Source organism: Apus apus, chromosome 11, assembly GCF_020740795.1.
Source record: "Apus apus isolate bApuApu2 chromosome 11, bApuApu2.pri.cur, whole genome shotgun sequence".
NCBI lineage: Eukaryota > Metazoa > Chordata > Aves > Apodiformes > Apodidae > Apus > Apus apus.
This window is the reverse complement of record NC_067292.1, coordinates 19,810,377-19,829,240: the sequence shown is the minus strand read 5'-3', so window position 1 is coordinate 19,829,240 and position 18,864 is coordinate 19,810,377. Positions and strand designations below refer to the sequence as shown.

Below are 18,864 nucleotides of genomic sequence, written 5' to 3'. Positions count from 1 at the left end.
TGCTGTGAGCCTTGGGAAGAGGCGTGTGTGTGGGGGTCCCCTCTATTTCCCTCCCCCCCCCCCCCCAGATCATTGCTCCGTCCCTGCGGGAACACCGGGACTGGCGGGGACCTGGAGCTGCGGAAGCTCTTGCTGTATTTCCACGGAATATGAGACGGGAATGAAAAAAAACAAACCCCACCAAGCCGAACCCCGCAGCGGGGGGGGGGGTTGGGCCAAGCCCCTCCCGGCCGGGGAGGCGGTGCCGGGGGCGGGCGGACGCGATGGCCTCGGTGCGGGCACGGACGGTGCTGCTGACCGGTTCCAACCGCGGCATCGGGCTGGAGCTGGTCCGGCAGCTGCTGGGGACCCCCAGACCCCCCGCCTGGATCTTCGCCACATGCCGGGACCCCGAGGGACCCCGGGCCCAGGTCAGCGCTGGCCGGGAATGACTCGGTTTGCTTCATCACCCCCCCCACCCCGGTAGCGGAGCGTTGTGTCCTGCCCGCTTGTGGAGGTCCTTGGGGGGGGGGGAAGGAGACGCCGGGTCACCCGTCAAGTCAAGTCAAGTCAAGGTCACCCCGGCTGTGGGGCAGCCCGGAGGGTGACGAGGCTTCAGCCTTGCCCGGCCCCGCGCTGGGGCTGAGCAGGGCTGGTGGTTGAGGCAGTGGGAACTGCAGCCACGCTGCTCTGGCCAGTTCTGAGCCACGGGTGGAAGCTGGGGGGGTTGTGCCCGGTGGTCCGAGGAGCTGGGGGATCCTCCTGCCCTGGCTTTTCACTTTGCTGGAAGAGGGGACACCCCGACCTGGGGCTTCAGCAGGAAATCACAGCAGCAAAGCATCCCCCTGCCCGGGCAGGAGCCCCTGCAGCCGTCCACAAGTGCTGAGGAACACGCAGGGGGGTTGGAACTAGATGATCTTCAAGGTCCCGTCCAACCCAAACCATTCTATGATTCTGTGATAACATCTGGAAGATGTTTCCTTCAGGGTGGACCATCTCTGGTGCCCTGGGATCACCTCTGCCTTGTACTGATTGCTTTCCCATGTCTCTTTGTAGGAGCTGAGAGATCTGGCCTCCAAACACCCAAACCTGGTTCTTGTGAAGCTGGGTAGGTGCACTCTGCTGCCAAGCTGGTAGCTTTGTGGCTGCTGGCCACACTTGCCCCACTTCTCTTTCCCTCCCTCCCTCCCTCCCTCCCTCCCTGCCTGCCTTCAGGGATCCAGTTCTTCAGAGCTACTTCAAGTCCTGCTGCTAAGAGCCCAGCTTCTCCAGAGCTGTCTCAGCCCTGGTAGCTCACCCTGGAGCCTCCTTGCCCCATGGCCACAGGACCAGCAGGTTCTTGAGTCCCACCCTGGGCAGGCTCCAGCTCTCCCAGCCTTGGGGCTGTCCTTGCTGTGCCACGCCAAGGAGCTACCTTGATCCCAAGTCCCAGGCAAGACCAGGAGGGCTCCTCTAGGAAGGCAGATCCTATGGGAACACTCTACAACCAGCCCAGAGCCTGGGCAAGAGCTGTAGGACCTTGCAGAGCCATCCTGCAGCGGGTCCCAGCACAATCACTGTGTGGACAAACCCCCCCCCCCACCTCCAGGGACTGCCCCGGGCTCTCCAGAGCTTCCTCAGGGATGGACTTTGTCCACTGTGACCGCTGGTTCCTGGCGCGGGATTCCCAGCAGCACTTTGCCCCCTCGGGGCTGTCCCCGGAGCGGCTCTGCCTGGTGGGCTGTCCCAGGGCAGGATCCTGCGGTGGGACGAGGACCTTGTGCACGGCCGAGGAGGCGGGTTTGGGATCAGTTTCGGGTGCCGGGGCGCTCCGAGCTGGTTGCACAGCCCCATCTGCTGCCCGAGGATGGAAAACCGCGCAGGTCGGGACGCGGGGCTGTTCCTCAGCATCTCCACCTGGCTCTTCTCCCCAGGCACCCCACCCTGCTGGACCCCCACGGCTCTCAACCCCTCTTCTCTTCCACTGCAGATGTTGCAAACCCCTCGGCGATCACTGAGGCCGCGAAGGTGGTGGAGGGGAAGCTGAACGGCGCGGGCTTGAACCTGCTCATTAACAACGCTGCCATCTACACCCCCACGGCCTCGCTGGAGGTGGTGGATGCTGAGGACATGATGAGGACCTACCAGACCAATGCGGTGGGGCCACTGCTGATGGCCCAGGTACGGGTGAAGCTCTGGGGACGGAGCTCAGCACGGAGGGGGAACTTAGTCCGGTTGGAGGATGGTCTGGGCTGACCCACGGGGATCTCAGAGGGCTTTGCCAGCATTCCCAGGGCTGCAGAAGGGGCTGTGCTCTCTACCCAAGCCCAGCTATGTTGTGCTGGGCAAACTGGGAACAGGTGGGGCTACAGCAGCAAAACACCTGGGCTCTCCTGGCTCCTTGCTGCTCCTCCTCATCCTCCCTGTTGTAGGCAGGCTGGCTTGGAGTTGCTATAGGTGGGGCTGTTTCAAGGCACAGCAGGTCTACCAGGTTGCCTCTCCCCAGGCATTCCTGCCCCTGCTGAAGAAGGCTGCCCGGGAGAGCACAGAAAAGGGCCTGAGCTGCAGCAAGGCAGCCATCATCAACATCTCCACTGTCATGGGGTCCATCGAGAGAACTGCTGCATCCTTCATCAAGCCTGTCATCTCCTACCGCTGCAGCAAGGTACGGAGAGGGGCACCTGCACGTGCCTGGGACTCAGTGGGAGTCAGAGCTGTCCCTGGCCAGGACAGCACTTGAGATGGTGAGATGGAGGGACTTCTCCATGCTGACGGCTGCCCAGGCTCCCTGGCCACCCCTGTGCCCAGCTGCTGCCCACCTGGGGCATGGTGTCTTGAAGAACTGGCCTTGCTGCTTCTCCCTTGCCATGAGGCAGCCAGGGGAGGGGACCCTCGTGCGTGGAGGTTTCTCCTGCCCGTGGCTGATGGTTCCTTCCTCACCCAGGCTGCCCTCAACATGCTCACCAAGTGCCAAGCCCTGACCTACGGGGACGCCGGGATCCTCTGCGTGGCCCTTCACCCTGGCTGGGTGAAAACAGACATGGGCACCCAGGAGGTGAGTTCCAGCTGGGTGGGTTGAGGTGGAGACCCACAGGTGGGACCTAGGCCTGCAAACATGCAGTGGCACAGGAGGTGCCTCAGGTGGCTGGGATGGCTCTTGTGGGGAGGGATCCATGCGAGGATGAGTTGTCTCCCAGGTTGCAAGTTGCCTGAGATGTGTGTCTGTGCTGGGCCATGGAGGAACCTGTGGGTGCTGCCTGGGAAATGGCATCAGCACATATCCAGGGTGGGCAGGAGGCCTGTTCATGGGCACCTTGGAGACGTGCAGAGAAGCTAAGTCTGCCGGAAAAGGGAGGAGAGGAGCAGCACTGTCCCACCCTGCCCTCTCTTCCTGGGAGAGCTGCAGGCCCAAGAGGTCTCCCTTCATCCTGCAGGATCCTCTGGGGTGGGGCTGGACCCTGCAACCCTGGAGTTTTGAGAAGGCTGCATTCTGCTTGCTGCTGGGATCTTAGGGATGAAATCATTGAATGGTTTGGTTTGGAAGGGACCTTCATGATCATCTAGATCCAACCCCTTTGCATGGGCAGGGACACCTCCCACCAGCCCAGGCTGCTCCAAGCCCCATCCAACCTGCCCTTCAACACTGCCAGGGATGGGGCAGCCACAGCTTCCCTGGGCAACCTGGGCCAGGCTCTCACCACCCTCACAGGGATGAATTTCCTCCTAATATCCAACCTAAATCTCTCCTCTTTCACCTTAAAACCACTCCCCTCATCCTATCTCTTCCATGTCCCATGGATTTAAGCCTATCTCTGGCTTCCCAGCACAAGCCACCTCTACCCAAGCCATCCATGAGCACGTGGATCCCCAACCATCCTCCCAGTTGCAGCCCCATCCCACCTCCTGTGGCTCTCTGCTCCATCTGGGTGGAAGGAGCCCTGCTGCTGAGGTGCACGAGCTGGGCAGGTGCTAGTGGGTGGGATCCTGGTCCTGCTCCTCACTCAAGCCCATTGCAGGCTGACCTGACAGTGGACACCAGTGTGCGGGGGCTGCTCTCTGTCCTGCCCATCCTCTCTGAGAAGCACAGCGGGACCCTGCTCAACTGGGAAGGTAAAGCTATTCCTTGGTGACCACCCTGTGTCCCTGCGAGGGACCCCACCGTGCCAGGGGATGCTCTGGGTGCCCTGGAGCACCAGGATGCTCAGCCCTCCGTGGTCTGCAAGGGCGTGTGGGGCAGACTGGGATCCCCCCACACACCTTCACGTCACTAATAAATACAGTCAATTAGTACTTGTGTCTTCTCCCAGCTGCAGTGTCCCCCCTGAGAGACACTCTGTCCTCACCTGGAGTTGGACTTTGTGCTGGATGTGGTGTCCTTGGGATCAGCCCTAAGGGCTGGAATGGGAGGGCCAGTAGCACCACAGCCCAGTCCTGCCATCCCACCCCTGGGTGGGGGAACCCCAGGCCTGGGGGGGTGCTCAGCATGGGAATGGCACCTCAGCAGGGTGGGGAGGCTGAGGACCTTGGGGCTTCTGGGTGGGCCAGGCAGCTCTGGGCTGCATCAATTTGTCCAGGAGGTGGTAACACTCCCAAAGGAGAGGGCTTTGGGGTGGTGCTGGGTTTGCCCAGGAGGGTTCAGCCATTTCTGGAAGGAGTTTCTCTTTGGGGGGGCTACGGGGAAAAGGAGCTGAGGCTCCTTCAAACCCTGCCTTGTCTCAGGTGGGCAGAGCAACCTGGCCTGCAGGAGAGACAAACCCACTGCTCCTTCCCTCAGAGGCCACCACCACCTCCTGCTCATCTGGAGGATCAGCTGAAGCACATCTGGCCATCTCTGGAGTACAGGAGCCCCCTCATTTCCCAACCAGGAGGACAAATACTGCAGTGTCCCCCCCCAGGCTTCACCCCAGGCAAGGCTGCTGGGCTGGGACCATGTCCCTGCCCTGCTGAGCAGAGCTGTGTCCCCAGCCAGCCTGTGAGTCACAGGCACCAGTGAGTTTTTCTTCCTCTCCAGCTCCAGGTCCTCCCAAGCCGGTGGCATTTTGGTAGCCAAGACTTTGGAGAGGGTGGGAAAGGGGACAGAAGGGAGCATCTGCAACCTGGGTGTGCCAGCCTGGCCTTGGGGACAGTGCCTGTGGCTGGAGGTGGGAGCTGACAGAGCTTGTGGGCTTGGACCTTTGGATCCTTGGGGGTCCCAAGCAGCCCGGGTGGCCAGCTGGGGAAAAGAGGAGAGGCAAGATGCCCTGGTGAAGTTCAGGGGTGCTCTTTGCTTTCCCAGCTCAAATCTGTGGTCACCCGTGTCCCTCCCCAGGCATTTTCCAGGGCTGTGATGGCAGCAGGGGGAGAGAAACCCCTCATGAGGGAAAGTTGAGGGACAGGAGCTGGCTCTGACACGTGGCCAAGCCTCCACCCAGCACCTTCCCTGCCCCTTGCAGAGGTTCTCCTGCTCCAGTTGCTCCACACCAGCCAGCTGGAGCCTGACCAGTCACCGTGGGCTGGTTTTGTGCTCATCTCCAGGTTTCTCCCTTCTGCCCCATGCCAGGTTCTGGTTCCTGGGAGATCAGCTATGCCAGGGATCCCACCTCTGCTTGTAGGCAGCTTGTAGCCCCCCCATGGTCACTGCCAGCCCCAGGAGACGGGTGCATCTGCTCCCCTGGGAGCATGGGGAGAAATGGGAATGCTGAAAGCTGGGACAAGCTCCATCAGCTTGAATGATGATCTGCAGAGCTGGTGACACAGGATGGTTGCCCCACCACCTGTGGCAGGAGGGTTTTGGCTGAGCTCAGGAGGCTGATAAATCTGTGAGCCTCTCTCTCCGGTCCCCTGGGAACTGGGACATCACAGGCGGGCAGGTCACCTGGCATGTGGCCAGCCCTTTGAGCCAGAGGTGGTGGGAGGAGGACCAGGAAGCTCTGCAAGTGGAGTCCTACTAGAAGCCCAGCTGCTGGGGATGACACCAAACCTCGAGGGGCTGCTGGACGTTGAAGGACTGTGACCATCAGCCTGTAGGACACCAGGTGCAGTGCTCTTGCCTCCAGGTGCCAGGACAGCAGCTACTTGCCATGCAGAGCCACGAGGCAGCAGGTCAGTTGATCCCATTTTTCAAGCCTGGGGCAGGATGACCCAGCTTGGACCTCTACAAGTGGGAATTGCCCGTGGTGGGTACTTCACCATCACCACCAGACCAGCTGCTCCTCAGCCTTCCAGCCTCCAGGACAAGGCTCGTCCCAGGAAGCCCGTGCTGGAGCTGAGCTGCCAGGGGTGGTAACTTGAAGGCCAGGTCTGCCCAAGCACCCCGAGGTGCTCCAGGCCATGTGTTCCTCCAGAAGCCTCAGTGAGTGGCCAGATGGGCAGGTCTCCCTGCTCTGACACTTGCCAGGCGGTGTCAGCTTTTCCTCTGCACAAGCTCCGGGTGTTTGTGCTCCTGCAGCCGATGATCTCCACGTTTCCTCTCGTGCCTGATGTTTCCTGCCTCTCTTGCTCCCTTTTGCTGGCTCTGCTCTTTGGGTCAGGCTTATCTCCTGGCTCAGGGTCAGAGCTCAGCACCCCCCCTGCCTACCAGGATGGCAACATGTGGAGCACCATCTCCTGTGTCCTTTTACCAGTGCTGGCCCAGGAGATCACAGCTCCACCAGACCCTGGTGGGGCAGAGCGAGGATGGTGTAGGATCCGTCTGCTCTCTGCAGCTGGTCCACCTCTGTTCTGAAGCCAGAGGACAGGTGCCAACAGGACCAGTGCATTGCCATGGGGGGCTGCTGGCTCCAGCAGCAGGGAAATGTGGACCAACCCTCCAGGAATAGGGCTGCAAAGGGCATGGGAACATGTCTGGGGACTGCAGGGACCATGGGTGGGGAGGTTGTCACCCAGAGCAGCTCAGGCTGCTTCCAGCGCTGCCCGTGGAGCCACGGTGGACAAACACAGCTCTCCAGGGACTGGCTTCAGTGGTAGGAAAGGCCCATATTTTCCAGGGTCTTCCCTCAGCTGCCTTCCTTCAGCCCAACAGGCACCAGCGAAGACTCGTTGCACCAGGAGGTGGGTCAGGACAGGAGCGGGAGGGACGCGGGGCGGGGGGGTCCTGGCGGGGTGCAGGACAAGCCCTGCTTTGAGAGGCAACCTCCCGTGCCCAAGAGGGACAAGCAGAGCTGCTGGGAAAGGCAAAGCCCGGGCTGGGAGGAGAGTGGGAAGGGAAGAGGGCAGCTCCTGGGACACGGATGGAGCTGTGGAGGTGGAGCAGGAGGCAGGTCACGAAGCGGAGGAAGCGCTGGGACAGCGGCCAGTGCGGCCAGGCCGGCCGCGCAGCTCCAGGTGCTGAGAGCTCCTCCGGCTGGGGAAGGAGCAGGAGCAGAGGCAACCAGGACTGCAGGGACCTCAGCCAGGGCCTGGAGATCACCTCAGCAGGAGGCTTCATCCGGCCAAACCGGCTCTTTGTTCTGCCAAGGTGTGTTCCCTGCCCACGGGCAGCAGCGTGGTCACGGTGGGGACGTTTCCCTGCTGGTCACAGAGCCCTGGGGACCTTTCCCAGAGCCACCAGCAGTGGGGTGGACTGATGCTGGGCAGGCTGGATCTCCTGGGTACCTGCAGCTCTGGGAGGGTGCTGGTGTCCGGGGCTGCCATCCATGTCCCAGGACCTGGGGCTGGGTGCAGGAGAAGGGATCAGGAGGAAGCACATCCTGATCCCTGCAGCCCCAGGGCCTCCAAGGAAGCCGAGTGGGGCCAGCAGATAAGGTGCTGAGGCTTCCTCCAGCACTGCTGCTGCAGGGCCGGGGTTGCTCCATCAGTATCTGGCCCTGCAGAGCCTGGTAGGTCCCTTCTCCTCCTGCTCTGTTATTGTTAGCAGGGAGGAAGCAGCTCATCAAGTCCCACCTCGGGTTTTTAACCCGCTGCTGCCTGGGCTGCTGCTCCCTGCTGCCCTGGGCCAGAGCCAGGGAGGCTCCACAACCCCCCTGGGAGGACAGTTTGCTTTGGTGCTGGGAGGTCACTGGAGGTTTTACCTCCTTGGGGACCAGCAGCACCCCTTGGCAGCTTTCCCCAAAGTCATTTTGTCTCCCAGCCACTCCGGCAAAAGGTGGACACTGGCATCTCTCAGCGTGGAGAGAAGGTCCTGAAGGCTTCAGCTGCTGCTGATTCCCTCCTTGCTCTCTCTTCCCCGTTTTAGCTGGTGGGATCCTGCCTGCTCCTTCCTCTGGAAGGCCCCCTGGTCAGCTGAGGAGCCACCAGCTTTACCAGCATTGCACAGATTTAACCCAAAAATGTAATGGTTTGGAGGAAATCCATCTTGGAGGAGAAAATTACAGCACTTCACTGGCTTCGTCTGATGAGCCGGGGGTTAATTGGACCCCAGGTTCTCCAGAGGTGCCACCTGCTGCTCCCTGGGTAAGTGGAGATCAGATATCTCAGCAACTTTCTCCACATGGCTTTCTCTTCCTGCAGCTGAACTCTGCCAAATTGTCCCCCTGTCTTCTGGCCAGGCAGGGAGGGGACCCCAGTGCCCTGCCAGCACAGGCTGGGGCTGTGTCCTCCCTGGTGATGCCCCCACGGGACACCTTTCCTGAGCCTGAGTGCCTGTGCAGCAGCAGAGGTGGGTCCTGCCTCGCTGGGGTGACGCCGAGTCCTGCTTTGAAGGGTCCTGCTGGAGCTTTGGTGGGCTCAGCCTCTCCCTGCCTGGCACTGGCTGGGCCTGAATTCCCAGCTCCTGCAGGACAAGTTCCCGGGAGGCTGCACCTGGGGTGCCAGTTGGGTGCTGTGGGGGTGCAGAGGGGGCTGCAGGGATGCTGGGTGGGGTTAAGCTGCCCAGCCTGGGGCAGCCTTCCTGCTGCTGGGTTGTCCCTTCGGTCCCCAGCACCCCGATGATGTGGCGAGTGGCACAGGGACTTCAGGGATGTCCCTGGAGACCAGCAGGTGCCCAGCCCACCCCTTCTGGCTTCATGGTTTGTGTCCCAGCCTTTGTCAGGGCCAGAGAGTGACGTGGCCAGGGTGCCTGCTCAGGTCCCAGCCCTGCTCCCCTGGGAACATCCTTCCCTCCCTGTTGGCTGTAGGGACAGAGCCCCAGAGCAAGCACAAGGATCCAAGCTCATTTCCATGAGCTCTCACCCCTGTGTCCCTCTCCTCGGGGCCAGGGATGTGATGTGGGGGAGGAACTTGGTTCCTCTTGTTTGTTATGACAGGATCAAGTTACCCTTTAAAGCTGAGCCAGTGCTGTCAGGGCTGCATTCCATCTGGGAACATCCCTCCTTCCCAAGGGCTCCACACACTTCTGGTTATTGTGCTCCCCCCCAGGCAGCCCTGGGCACAGTGAGGGGAGTGAAGATGGGGGGGAGGGGGTCCCAAAAGGAGCCTCCAGGCTCTTTTTTCCCCACTCTGGGAAAATTGGAAGCAAAGGGAAAAATGGTCTATCCCTGGAGCAGGAGAGCTCTCCTGGCTCTGGGATAGGTGGGGAAGAAGGAGCAGGAAGGAAGGGCTGGGAGCTGTGGAAGGGCAGAGGGGGCTGGATGTGGCCAGGGGGACACTGGGGGGTCTGCTGGCCCCCCAGGGAAGGGCCAGGGATGCTGCCACCACTGCAGCTGTGCTGGGGACCCTCTTGAGGGGCCAGGGTTCCCGCTGAGGAGGCTGGAGGGTGATGGTGTGCAGCTGACACCCATCTGGCCACCCCACAAGCCCAGTGCCAGCTCAGCACCTCAAGGCAGCCAGAAAGAGGGCTGGCTTCTCCTGCCAGCTCCAGCTGCTGTCCCTGCTGGTCCCAAATCCAGGAGACACCCCAAGACTGCAGACACTGGGGTTCCTCAGCAGTGCCCTGGCCATCCCACCCAGGCTAGACCCTCTGGAAGGGGCTGGGGGCTTGTTTAGGGCTTGTCCCCCCCCCGTGCTGAGCCATGACGTGCCGGTGGGGTGGAGGGGAAGGAAGCTGGCCTGGTGGAACTGAGCCAGGGAGAACTTCCTGGCAGGCAGCTCCAGCCTCCAGCACCTTCTGTGCTGCTGCAGATGGCTCCGAGCAGGATGGGAAGCAGAGGAGGGTGTGAGCCCCTTCCAGCCATCCCTGGCCCTGCGTCCACCCGCTGCAGTGCTGGAGCAGCCTGACTCATTCCCAGCAGGAGGATCCAAGGCTGGTCCATGTAAACAGAGCTGGCCCCGGCGCCAGGGCATGTGACACAGGCAGGAGAGACCAGCTGGAGCCACAGCCCGGGGCTGGTGGCATCCACATGTGTGCTAGAGGTATGTGGAAGGAGCCAGAGTGAGGCTGTGCCCACCCGGTCCTAAGGCTCTGGGGGCTTTCACTGGGGTGGGGCAGGACCAGCGTGTCCCACCTCTGCTACCCCTGCCCCACCCGTGGCTTTTAGCCACCAGATTTACCCCTGGACCAGCTCTTTGGCTGCCACCTCTTTCCTACGGGGGCACCAGGAGGGACCAGCTTGGAGCAAAACCTGAGGGCAGGCAGAAGGTACCTGGGCTGGGGGCAAAGCTCCTGAGGTGCCACCTCATGGTGCCAGCGTCAGAGCGTGGCTGGGGGTGTCAGGAGGTCTCCCTCCATCTGCCCTCCTGCAGGGATGGAGCAGGCACGGAAGAGCCGGGCTGGGATGCACAGAGGGTCACCAGCTGCCTGTCCCACCACGGGACCTGGGGTCACTGGGAAGCCTCCCAGTTGCTGGTCACGCTCCCCAGCACGTGATTTCCCCCTGGGGTTTCTCTGGGCCTTGCTGTGGGATCTGGGCTGGCAGAGCTGCAGGGACAGGAGATGACTGCAGCCACTTCCTATCCCTGCTCACCCTGCTTTCATTTCCTTCATCCCCATCCCAGCCTTTTCTCTGTTGTTTTCTCTGGAGGGGAGGGATCATCAGCTGCAGGGAGAGCAGGGAGAACAGCACTGGGTGCCCACTGCCTGCTTTTGGGCGCTGCCCACCAGGGGATGGGGACCCCACCTCAGTGGTGCCTGGGACCACCAGCTGGGGGTACACAAGGGCTGCCCTGGGGAGGACAGCATGGCATGCACTTGTGAACAGCCCTGCCAGGTTAGCCAGTTCATGGAGTCATAGAATCATGAAGGTTGGAAGGGACCTTAAAGTTCCAACCCCCCTGCCATGAGCAGGGAACCCACCACTAGACCAGGTTCCACAAAACCTCATCTAACCTGGCCTTAAAAACCTCCAGGGATGGGGCATCAACAACCTCCCTGGACAACCCATCCCAGCTCCTCACCACTCTTAGAGTGAAGAATTTCTTCCTAATATCTCACCTAAATCTCCCCTCTCTCAGTTTAAAACCATCCCCCCCCTTGTCCTCTCCCTCCCTGCCCTTGTCCCAAGCCCCTCCCCAGCTTTCCTGGAGCCCCTTCAGGCACTGGAAGGTGCTCTCAGGTCTCCCTGGAGCCTTCTCTTCTCCAGGCTGAACACCCCAACTCTCCCAGCCTGGCTCCAGAGCAGAGCTGCTCCAGCCCTCCCATCATCTCTGTGGCTCCTCTGGACCCTCTCCAACAGCTCCATATCTTTCTTGTGCTGAGGACACCAGAACTGGACACAGTTTTCCAGGTGCAGTCACCTGAGCTCCTTTTCCTCTTGTTGGTTCCTCTCTGATGCCTGGGGACATTGTTGGATCCCCCCTGCCTGGCTGGGACCACCTTCAGGACACAATATTCCTGCAGTTTCTGACCCAATGGGCTGAACTTTCCCCTCAGGCTGTTGCTGGTCCAGCCGTGCCAGCCTCCCCACCACTTGCTGGGCTTGCCCATGACCTCAGCTTTCCTGCTGGCTGTGGGACGGTCCCTGAGGGGCCACAGGAACCTTGTGAATCATGAATACTTCTGGAGTGATTCCTCTGGGCTGGTGTGGGAGTTGGTTCCTCCTGTGCTGAGGTGGGAACTGCTGCCTGATTGCAGGAGGGGATGTGCCCAGGAGATGTCCAGCAGCCCAGCCTGAGCCTGGGACTGGATTGGAGATGCTTCCTGCCATCTTCCAGAGGTGGAGAAGGGAGTTAGGAGAGAGAACAGCTGCCTGGTGGCCAGAGAGTCTGGACTAGGATTGTTTTGGTTGGAAGAACATTAGAGTAGGAAGGTGATGGCCCAGGTTGCCCAGGGAAGCTGTGGCTGCCCCATCCCTGGCAGTGTTGAAGGGCAGGTTGGATGGGGCTTGGAGCAGCCTGGGCTGGTGGGAGGTGTCCCTGCCCATGCAGGGGGTTGGGAGTAGAAGAGCTCTTAAGGTCACTTCCAACCAAAAGCAGTCTGGGATTCTATGGTTCTGTAAGTCCAGCTGTTAACCCAGCCCTGCCAAGGCCACCACTGACCCACGTCCCTCAGCACCACATCCACCTGGCCCAGGAGAACTCCAGGGACCTGGAAGGGCCCAGCAAAGCTCTGAGGACCTGGAAGGGCCAAGCAGAGCTCCAAGGACCTGCTGGCCCAGCCCTGCTCTGCTGTCAGCTCCTGAGGCTCTGGTGAGTCAGCTGGAGCCTTGGCCCATTGCTCACGCTGCGCCGGCGCTGCCCACGCTCCCTGAGCTGTATCCCAGGGTTTGTTCCTCAAAACCAGGCAGCTGGAGGGATGGGGACGCTGGGATGGCTGGCAGGGACGGCAGCAGGCTCTGCAGAGGCACCTCGGTGGCTCTCGGGGACGACAGCCAAGCTCCAAGTGTCCCCAGCACGCGTGGCTGTCCCGGCGCAAGGCTCCGGGCTGCGCTCCCTGCCCTGCTCCGGCGCCGAGCAGGAATGCTGAGCACGCAGCAGCTCCGGAGCAGCCGTGCAGGGAGGCAGGCCTGGAGCCAAGGGCTGGCCTCCTGCCCTCCACACAGAGGGGAGAGGAAGAACGTGGCTGTGGGCCCAGCCAGAAGAGCCATTTGGGCAGGGCCCTGCGGTGCGGGGGTCTGCGGGGGTCCGGGCGGGCTCTGCCGGGCACTGCGCCTTCCTGAAGCTGGCAGGGAGAGGGGAAGGTGCTCAGGGGGGTCCTGGGCCACCGGGCTGCACTGAGGTGCTGGGTGGTGCTCAGACAGGGTGCTCAGGGACTCCTGCCTGCAGCAGCACCCAAGGACTGCCGGGAAGCCTCCTCCCATGGCTGGGATCCATGAGTATCCCAGAGCCCAGGAGTATCCGTTATCCATGCTGGGATGGTTTAACCCCTGCCTGCTGATGGACACCAGGAGGGAGCAGGCTGGGGGGAGCTGGGTGGAGCTGGGTGTTGAGCTGCCCTTGCTTTTGTTGGCAGAGCTGCTCTGCAGCAGGCGAGCTGCTGTGACCTGGGATGGCCCGAGCCCTGTGCCAGCCCCAGCCTCGGCAGCAGGAGCCTCCAGCTCCAGATGCAAGGCCTGGCAGGGTGGGCAGGCATGTGGCTGAGGGCAGGGGGGCTGCAGGCAGCTCTGCCAGCCCCAGCCTTGCCAACCTCCCCTCTCCCCGTGTCTGCGGGGGGACAGGGCTGCTCCCAGTCTGGAATGGTGCTTTATCTTGTCGTGGTGGTGCGTGGGTCAGCAAAACATGGTGGTGTGGGACAGTCCATCTCCAGCCACCCAAATACACTGAGAGGGTGCTCAGACCCCAAAACAGGCTTCCTGGAGGGGTGGTGGCTGCCCCAAGCCTGGTGGTGCTTAAGAGGCATCTGGATGATGCCCTTAATGACATGCTTGAGATTTTGGTCAGCCCTGAAGTGGTCAGGCAGTGGGACTGGATGATGACTGTAGGTTCCTTCCAACTGAAAATTCTCCTCTCTCTCCTCTCTCTCTCCTCTGTCTCTCCACTCCCCGTATCCAAAGACCCCCCCTTGCTGTGAAGCAGCAAGTAGGACCAGCTTTGGTGGGCAGCAGTTGGGGTGGATGAGCCCCGGGAAGCTGTGGTGGGCACTGGGCAGCCCACCAGGCCAGGGGTGCCCCCAGGCAGAGCAGGGGTGGGGGGTGCTCCCGAGCGCCCGCTGTGCCACACCGTGCCCGTCGTGGTTGCAGAATGCCCATGGCAACCTGGCTGGTGTGGCAGCAGGTCTGGTGGGCTGGTAGAAAGCCTGCAGAGATGGTGTGGTGGTGGGTCACGGCGCTGACCCAGAGCTGGCATGGCTGGAGGACTTGGGGAGGGTGACCCAAGTGACTCTGTGCAACCAGGGTCCTGTTTGAGTGCTGCCTGGGGTCATCTGCCCCCTGTTTTTTCAGGGGGAGCCCTGGCAGGGATGTCATCAGAGTGTCTGCACGGGGCAGGTCCCCAGAGCTTGGGGGAGCACCTCTCCTTGCACCTGGAATGGCCAGACAACCGGCTGAACCACGTCAGCAGCAGAGGTTTCCTGCCTTCCCCCAGCAGACCGTGACCGTGCAGCAAGACCTGGCTGCTCTCAGAGAGGGGTGGGCAGGGTGGTGAGACCATTCACGAGGTGTGGGTGGGATCCAGCCCCCAACTTGGTCCACAAGGGGTGCTGGATCAAGTGGTGACTGCATGGCAGAGGGGTGCTGACCACGCCAGGCATGTGGTGGGCTCTCCTGGTGGGACAGGGTCCACGTGCTGCTGGGACCCGTGTTGGTTGATGATGGATCCGTGCATCCTCTCTGCCTCTCCCTGTTGGCCCTTTGGTTCGGCTTTTCCCTGGTGGCCACGGGCCCTGCTGTCCTCTCTCCCATCTCTGCAGAGCTTCTCCTTCCACATCACCAGGCCAGCCTGGAGGGACATCTGGGAGCTGGGAGCCCTGGTTCTTGCTGATGTGCTTGGTAGCGCTGCTCCTTGGTGCGGTCCCAGGAGGGTGACAGTGCTGCAGTGATTTCCTTGGCCCTGGTACTGTCCTGCCCCCGGAGCTCCGAGGCCTGACGACAGCCTAATTAGTGCTTTGCATGGCAGGGCTGGCTGGAGATCCACCTTGTCTCACTGGGGCCGCAAAGGCCTGGTTAAAACTGGGTTGATCCCATATTATCTAGGACAGGGAGGGGAAAAGATGGGCTTGGGGGAGAGGAGAGGAGCAGGATGCATCCCCTCAGCAGGCATCATAGAAGCATAGACTGGTTTGGGTGGGAAGGGACTTTAAAGCTCATCCAGTCCCAACCCCCTGCACGGGCAGGGACACCTCCCACCAGCCCAGGCTGCTCCAAGCCCCATCCTGTGGTTCCCCCCCCGCCCCCCCGTGCCTCAGGGCTCTGGGGATGCTCAGAGCTGTCCGGGTTTAGGACCTGGACTGGCAGGGTCCGATCCAGGCCAGGCGTGGTGCTCCCTGGGGGGGGCAGCCGGCGTTCCCACCAGGGCTGCCCCCACCCGTGGCCGGGCGGTGGGAGCTCTGCTTCCACTCCTTCCCTGGGGAGGCTGCGGGGACACAAGGGGGGAACACGGCTCCTCGCCGGGGCTTTGCTCTCCCACGGCGGACACGCCGAGCTGGGGTCAGGAGGGGTTAGGGCGGCGAGGGGCACTGGGGGGCCAGGTTCCCTCTGCCCCTGCCCGACCGCGCAGCCTTGGTCCCGGCACTTCGCCGCCCCGGGCGGGGCTCGGGGTCTCTCGGGGGGAGCTGAAAACCCGGGGAAAACCCTGGTGGCCCTTTTTTTTTTGGGGTGGGGGTGTGGGGGGTCCATCCCTTTGCTTTCCTGGCACGGGCAGAGGCGGCGGGCGCCGTGTGCCCGCAGGAGGGGTGAGCCCAGCTGCCCCGGGAGCTGGCGGATCCCCGGGGGGGGGGGAGCTGGGACCCCTGCGCGCTGGCGGGGGGGGGGGGGGGCACGGCGATGGAGGGAGCCTCCCCGGGGCCTGTCGCCGCCATTTGTCGCCGGCCGTGCCCGGTTTCCTGGCGGGATCACATGGCTCCGCGTTTCCATGGAGCGCGGCGGGGTGGGCGCTGCCGGGAGCCGGCCCCAGCTCCCGCTCCCCCCGCTCCCGCTCCCCGGCCGTGGGAGCGGAACAAAGGGGATGCGCCCGCCCGGCCCCGCGCTCGACCCCCGCCTCGGCCCCCGCCGCTCCGGGGACATGTGAGTGTCACCGACACCCCCCCCGGGGACCCGCCGCCCGCCCCGCGGAGGAGGAGGGAAAGGGGGTTTAAGGGGGGGGGGGCGGAGGGGAAGCGGGGGCTTTAGCAGGGCTCCACCCTGGGGTGGGGACGTCGGGGGGCACCGGGCACCCCCAGGGGCACCCGCCGCCCAGCCCCGGGGGTCGCTCCGCGGGGCGCGGGGGGACGGACGGCAGGGAGGTGGGGGACCGGGACATGGGAGAGGGGCTGCTCCCCCCTCCATGAGCCTGCGTTTCGGGGGGGCTGATCCCTCTCACGGCCCGGTGATTCGGGGGGGGGGCTGCTCCTTCAACCATGGCCCTGCAGTTCGGGGCGCGGGGGGGGCTGCTCCGTTTAACCATGACCCTGCGGTTTGGGGGCTGCACCCCCGTCGTGGCCCATCGGTTTGGGGGCTGCACCCCAACCCCAACCCCCCCCGCCCCAAATGTCCCTGCGGTTGGGGGGCTGCTCCGCACCCTGCGGCAGGGCGGGGACCGTGGCCGGAGGCGCCCGGAGAAGGAACCCCCCGACCGCGGGATATCGGGGCGAGGACCCCCCCGACCCGCCCCGAGGCAGCCGGTCCCGGGGGGCGCGGGCTCCCCCGGCCCCGCCAAGCTGCGGGGTTTGGATGGCGCCGGTTGTTTCGCCCCGCGGAGCAGCCGGTGGCCCCGGCCCGCTCCGCTTCCCCGCGGGAGCAGCGGGGCAGCCGGCAAAGGGCGAGCTGCCCGTGTCCATATAGGGCCGTGTCCCGCACGGCCCCCATCACCCCCGCATCGCCCCCCTGCACCCATGCGAGACCCCGCAGGGGGGTCCCGGGGGGACCTGGGCGCACCGCATCAGCTGGGCGCTGCCTCCTCCTGCGGGGTGGCTGCCGGAGGGAGGAATGCTCGGGGGAATTAATGAGACAGATCCCGCTTTGTTGCTGGCCCGATCCTTCTATCTCCCAGCCCTCCCAGCCCTGCCAAGAAGTGCTGGGGAAGGCCTCGCACCTTAACTCGTTCCCTGCCGCGTCTCCGGCCATCCCGGGGCTCGGGTTTTCCCCCCCTTGCTAGATTCCCGGAGGAGACCGCTGAGGCCAGCAGGAGGTCCTGGCCTTCCTCTGGACCCCATGTTGGCTGAGGGCTTGGTGGCTGCTGGCTGAGAGCAGCCTGGCTGCGTCCCCCCGGGCAGGGCTGCGCCGTGACGCTGCGCAAAAGCGGGCAGCGCCCGGCTCGCCGCACTCGGGGTGCCCATGGCCAGGGGAAGTGCCCGGGCCCATGCCCAGAGGAGGTGCCCATGGCCAGGGGAGGTGCCCGTGCCCATGCCCAGAGGAGGTACCCATAGCCAGAGGAGGTGCCCATGCCCAGAGGAGGTGCCCATGCCTAGAGGAGCCACGGCTGGGAGCTGGTGCAGTGGCCAGCGGGGCGATGGGGGATGATGGCAGGATGGATGTGATGAGGTGGGTAGTGGGATGCAGCAGCTGGGGGATGAGTGTTTGCGGGCAGTGGGGACACGGCTGGTGACAGGGCCACCTCTTCCCAAACCCTCCCTCGGGCTCCTGGCCAGTAGCTCCTGCTTTGCCCAGGGATCTGCAGCCTGGTTGCTGTGGAGGGCCTGGGGTGGGCATCGTCTGGTGCCTGCTGCCACCCCCAGAGGAGTGGGGGCATCCTGTTGCCACGCTCAGCGGGCAACTCGGAGCTCCTGCCACGACTGTGACTGGAAGGACCTGGGAGCCCCGCTGTGGGCAGGGAGCTGGCCCCGGGGGTCCCCAGGGGACGATGAAGGCAGACCAAGGGCTGGCCTGGCGTGGGCTGAGGCCATTGCCAGGCTGGGACGAGCTCCCCGCCTCGTGCTTGGGGTTATTTATAGGGCTGCCATTTATATCCCTTCTATTTCTGCTGCCGTTGTGGGGAGGGTGCAAGGAAGCCAGGGGGGAGGGCTGGAGTCTGCCGCCGCCCCCCTGCCCGGATGTGGGGTGCCCAGCCCCTCTGGTGGCCTTGGGGACAGCCTGGCTCTGGGGACAACCTGGCCTGGGCCATCAACCCTGCAGAGAACAGTTTTTTGGAGCTGGCGTTGTTGGTTTCTGCAAAAAAAAAAGGGGGGGGGAGGGTGTGGCTGTCGCACTGTGGTGGTGGTGGCCATCTGCAGCTCCAGGACCAGGCTTTCCCAGACCAGGAGTGGCTCTGTCCTGGCCACAAGCCACTCGGTTGCTCACCGTGGTTCTTCTTCAAGCCATAATGGTGGGGCTTCTTGCCAGGATTGCCACCTCCTGCTCCCTTCTAGGTGTTTCCTATGGCTGGAAGCTCTTTGGCCTCTCACCAGACTGGTGCCTACATGGTGGTCCTCATCTCCCCAGCCTTTTTCTGGCCAGCGGTGCCTTCTGCTCACTGTGCACCCTCTGAAGCCCCCTCGTGCTGCTTCTGAGAACAGCCTGAAATAGCTTCTTCATCACCTTGGCCTTTGGTGCTGATGTCACCAGGGATGTGTGCTCCTGGGGCTGGTGGCTTCTCCAGGGGCTGTGTGGGCACAGCCTTGGAGCTGGTAGTACCTGGACCAGCAGGGACTTCCCCAGGACTCAGTGTTGGCAGGACACAGGGTCTCTGGGTTGCCAGTCCTGTATCCCACAGAGGGCAGGGAAGTGGGAGCATCCTGGTTTTTAATTCCACCTGCACATGGACTGGACATGTCTGTACATGCGTGTCGGAGCACGGCTGCCCATGGAGGGCTTGGTTGGCACATCCAGCTGTGGTGCCTGGGGTGGTGTTGCTGGGGGCAGCAGCCCCCTGGGCCTGGCGAGAGTGGGGCAGGACAGGGACACCCCCAAAAGGGTGCAGCTGGAGTGGTGGTGACCGTCTGGGGAAGCCCCCTGTGGCCGTGGGGCTGTCCCTTTCCTTGTGCCCGCTCCGTGTCCCCAGCCAGCCCAGGGACAGAGATCCATTTAACCCAATTACTGCCCAGCCCCTGGCAGCGTCGCTGTGGCTCGTGCCCTTCCTCTGCCTGCCCTTGGCAAGGTGTCCCTGAGC

The 18,864-nt window shown here is 63.3% G+C and overlaps 2 protein-coding genes across 4 annotated transcripts in view; both read left to right on the top strand.

The window, feature by feature from the left end:
- The first annotated feature begins 244 nt into the window (after positions 1-244).
- LOC127389149 (C-factor-like) lies at positions 245-4,248 on the top strand. The gene is made up of 6 exons (XM_051629403.1): positions 245-410; positions 1,036-1,087; positions 1,949-2,139; positions 2,465-2,623; positions 2,903-3,013; positions 3,975-4,248. The coding sequence occupies exons 1-6, from the start codon at positions 264-266 to the stop codon at positions 4,086-4,088; spliced, it is 774 nt and encodes a 257-aa protein (XP_051485363.1). The 5' UTR covers positions 245-263; the 3' UTR covers positions 4,089-4,248.
- Positions 4,249-7,081: 2,833 nt separating this feature from the next.
- RIPOR1 (RHO family interacting cell polarization regulator 1) overlaps positions 7,082-18,864 on the top strand; it is a 32,514-nt gene continuing 20,731 nt past the window's right edge. Inside the window, exons 1-3 of one of the 3 annotated variants that reach the window (XM_051629339.1) lie at positions 7,082-7,393; positions 8,111-8,328; positions 9,934-10,164. In XM_051629339.1, coding sequence (XP_051485299.1) covers positions 10,152-10,164 — 13 coding nt within the window. In that variant the 5' untranslated portion in view covers positions 7,082-7,393; positions 8,111-8,328; positions 9,934-10,151. Of the gene's footprint in view, positions 7,394-8,110; positions 8,329-9,933; positions 10,165-17,208; positions 17,301-18,864 lie in introns of those variants that run through there. The other 2 variants (XM_051629340.1, XM_051629341.1) reach the window with 2 other exon arrangements.

Bases quoted from the DNA above. Each gene is read 5' to 3' on its own strand.
- LOC127389149 (XM_051629403.1), top strand. From the start codon at position 264: ATGGCCTCGGTGCGGGCACGGACGGTGCTGCTGACCGGTTCCAACCGC. The intron at 2,140-2,464 runs GTACGGGTGAAG...GCCTCTCCCCAG, and splicing joins GGCCACTGCTGATGGCCCAG to GCATTCCTGCCCCTGCTGAA. The intron at 2,624-2,902 runs GTACGGAGAGGG...TTCCTCACCCAG, and splicing joins TCTCCTACCGCTGCAGCAAG to GCTGCCCTCAACATGCTCAC.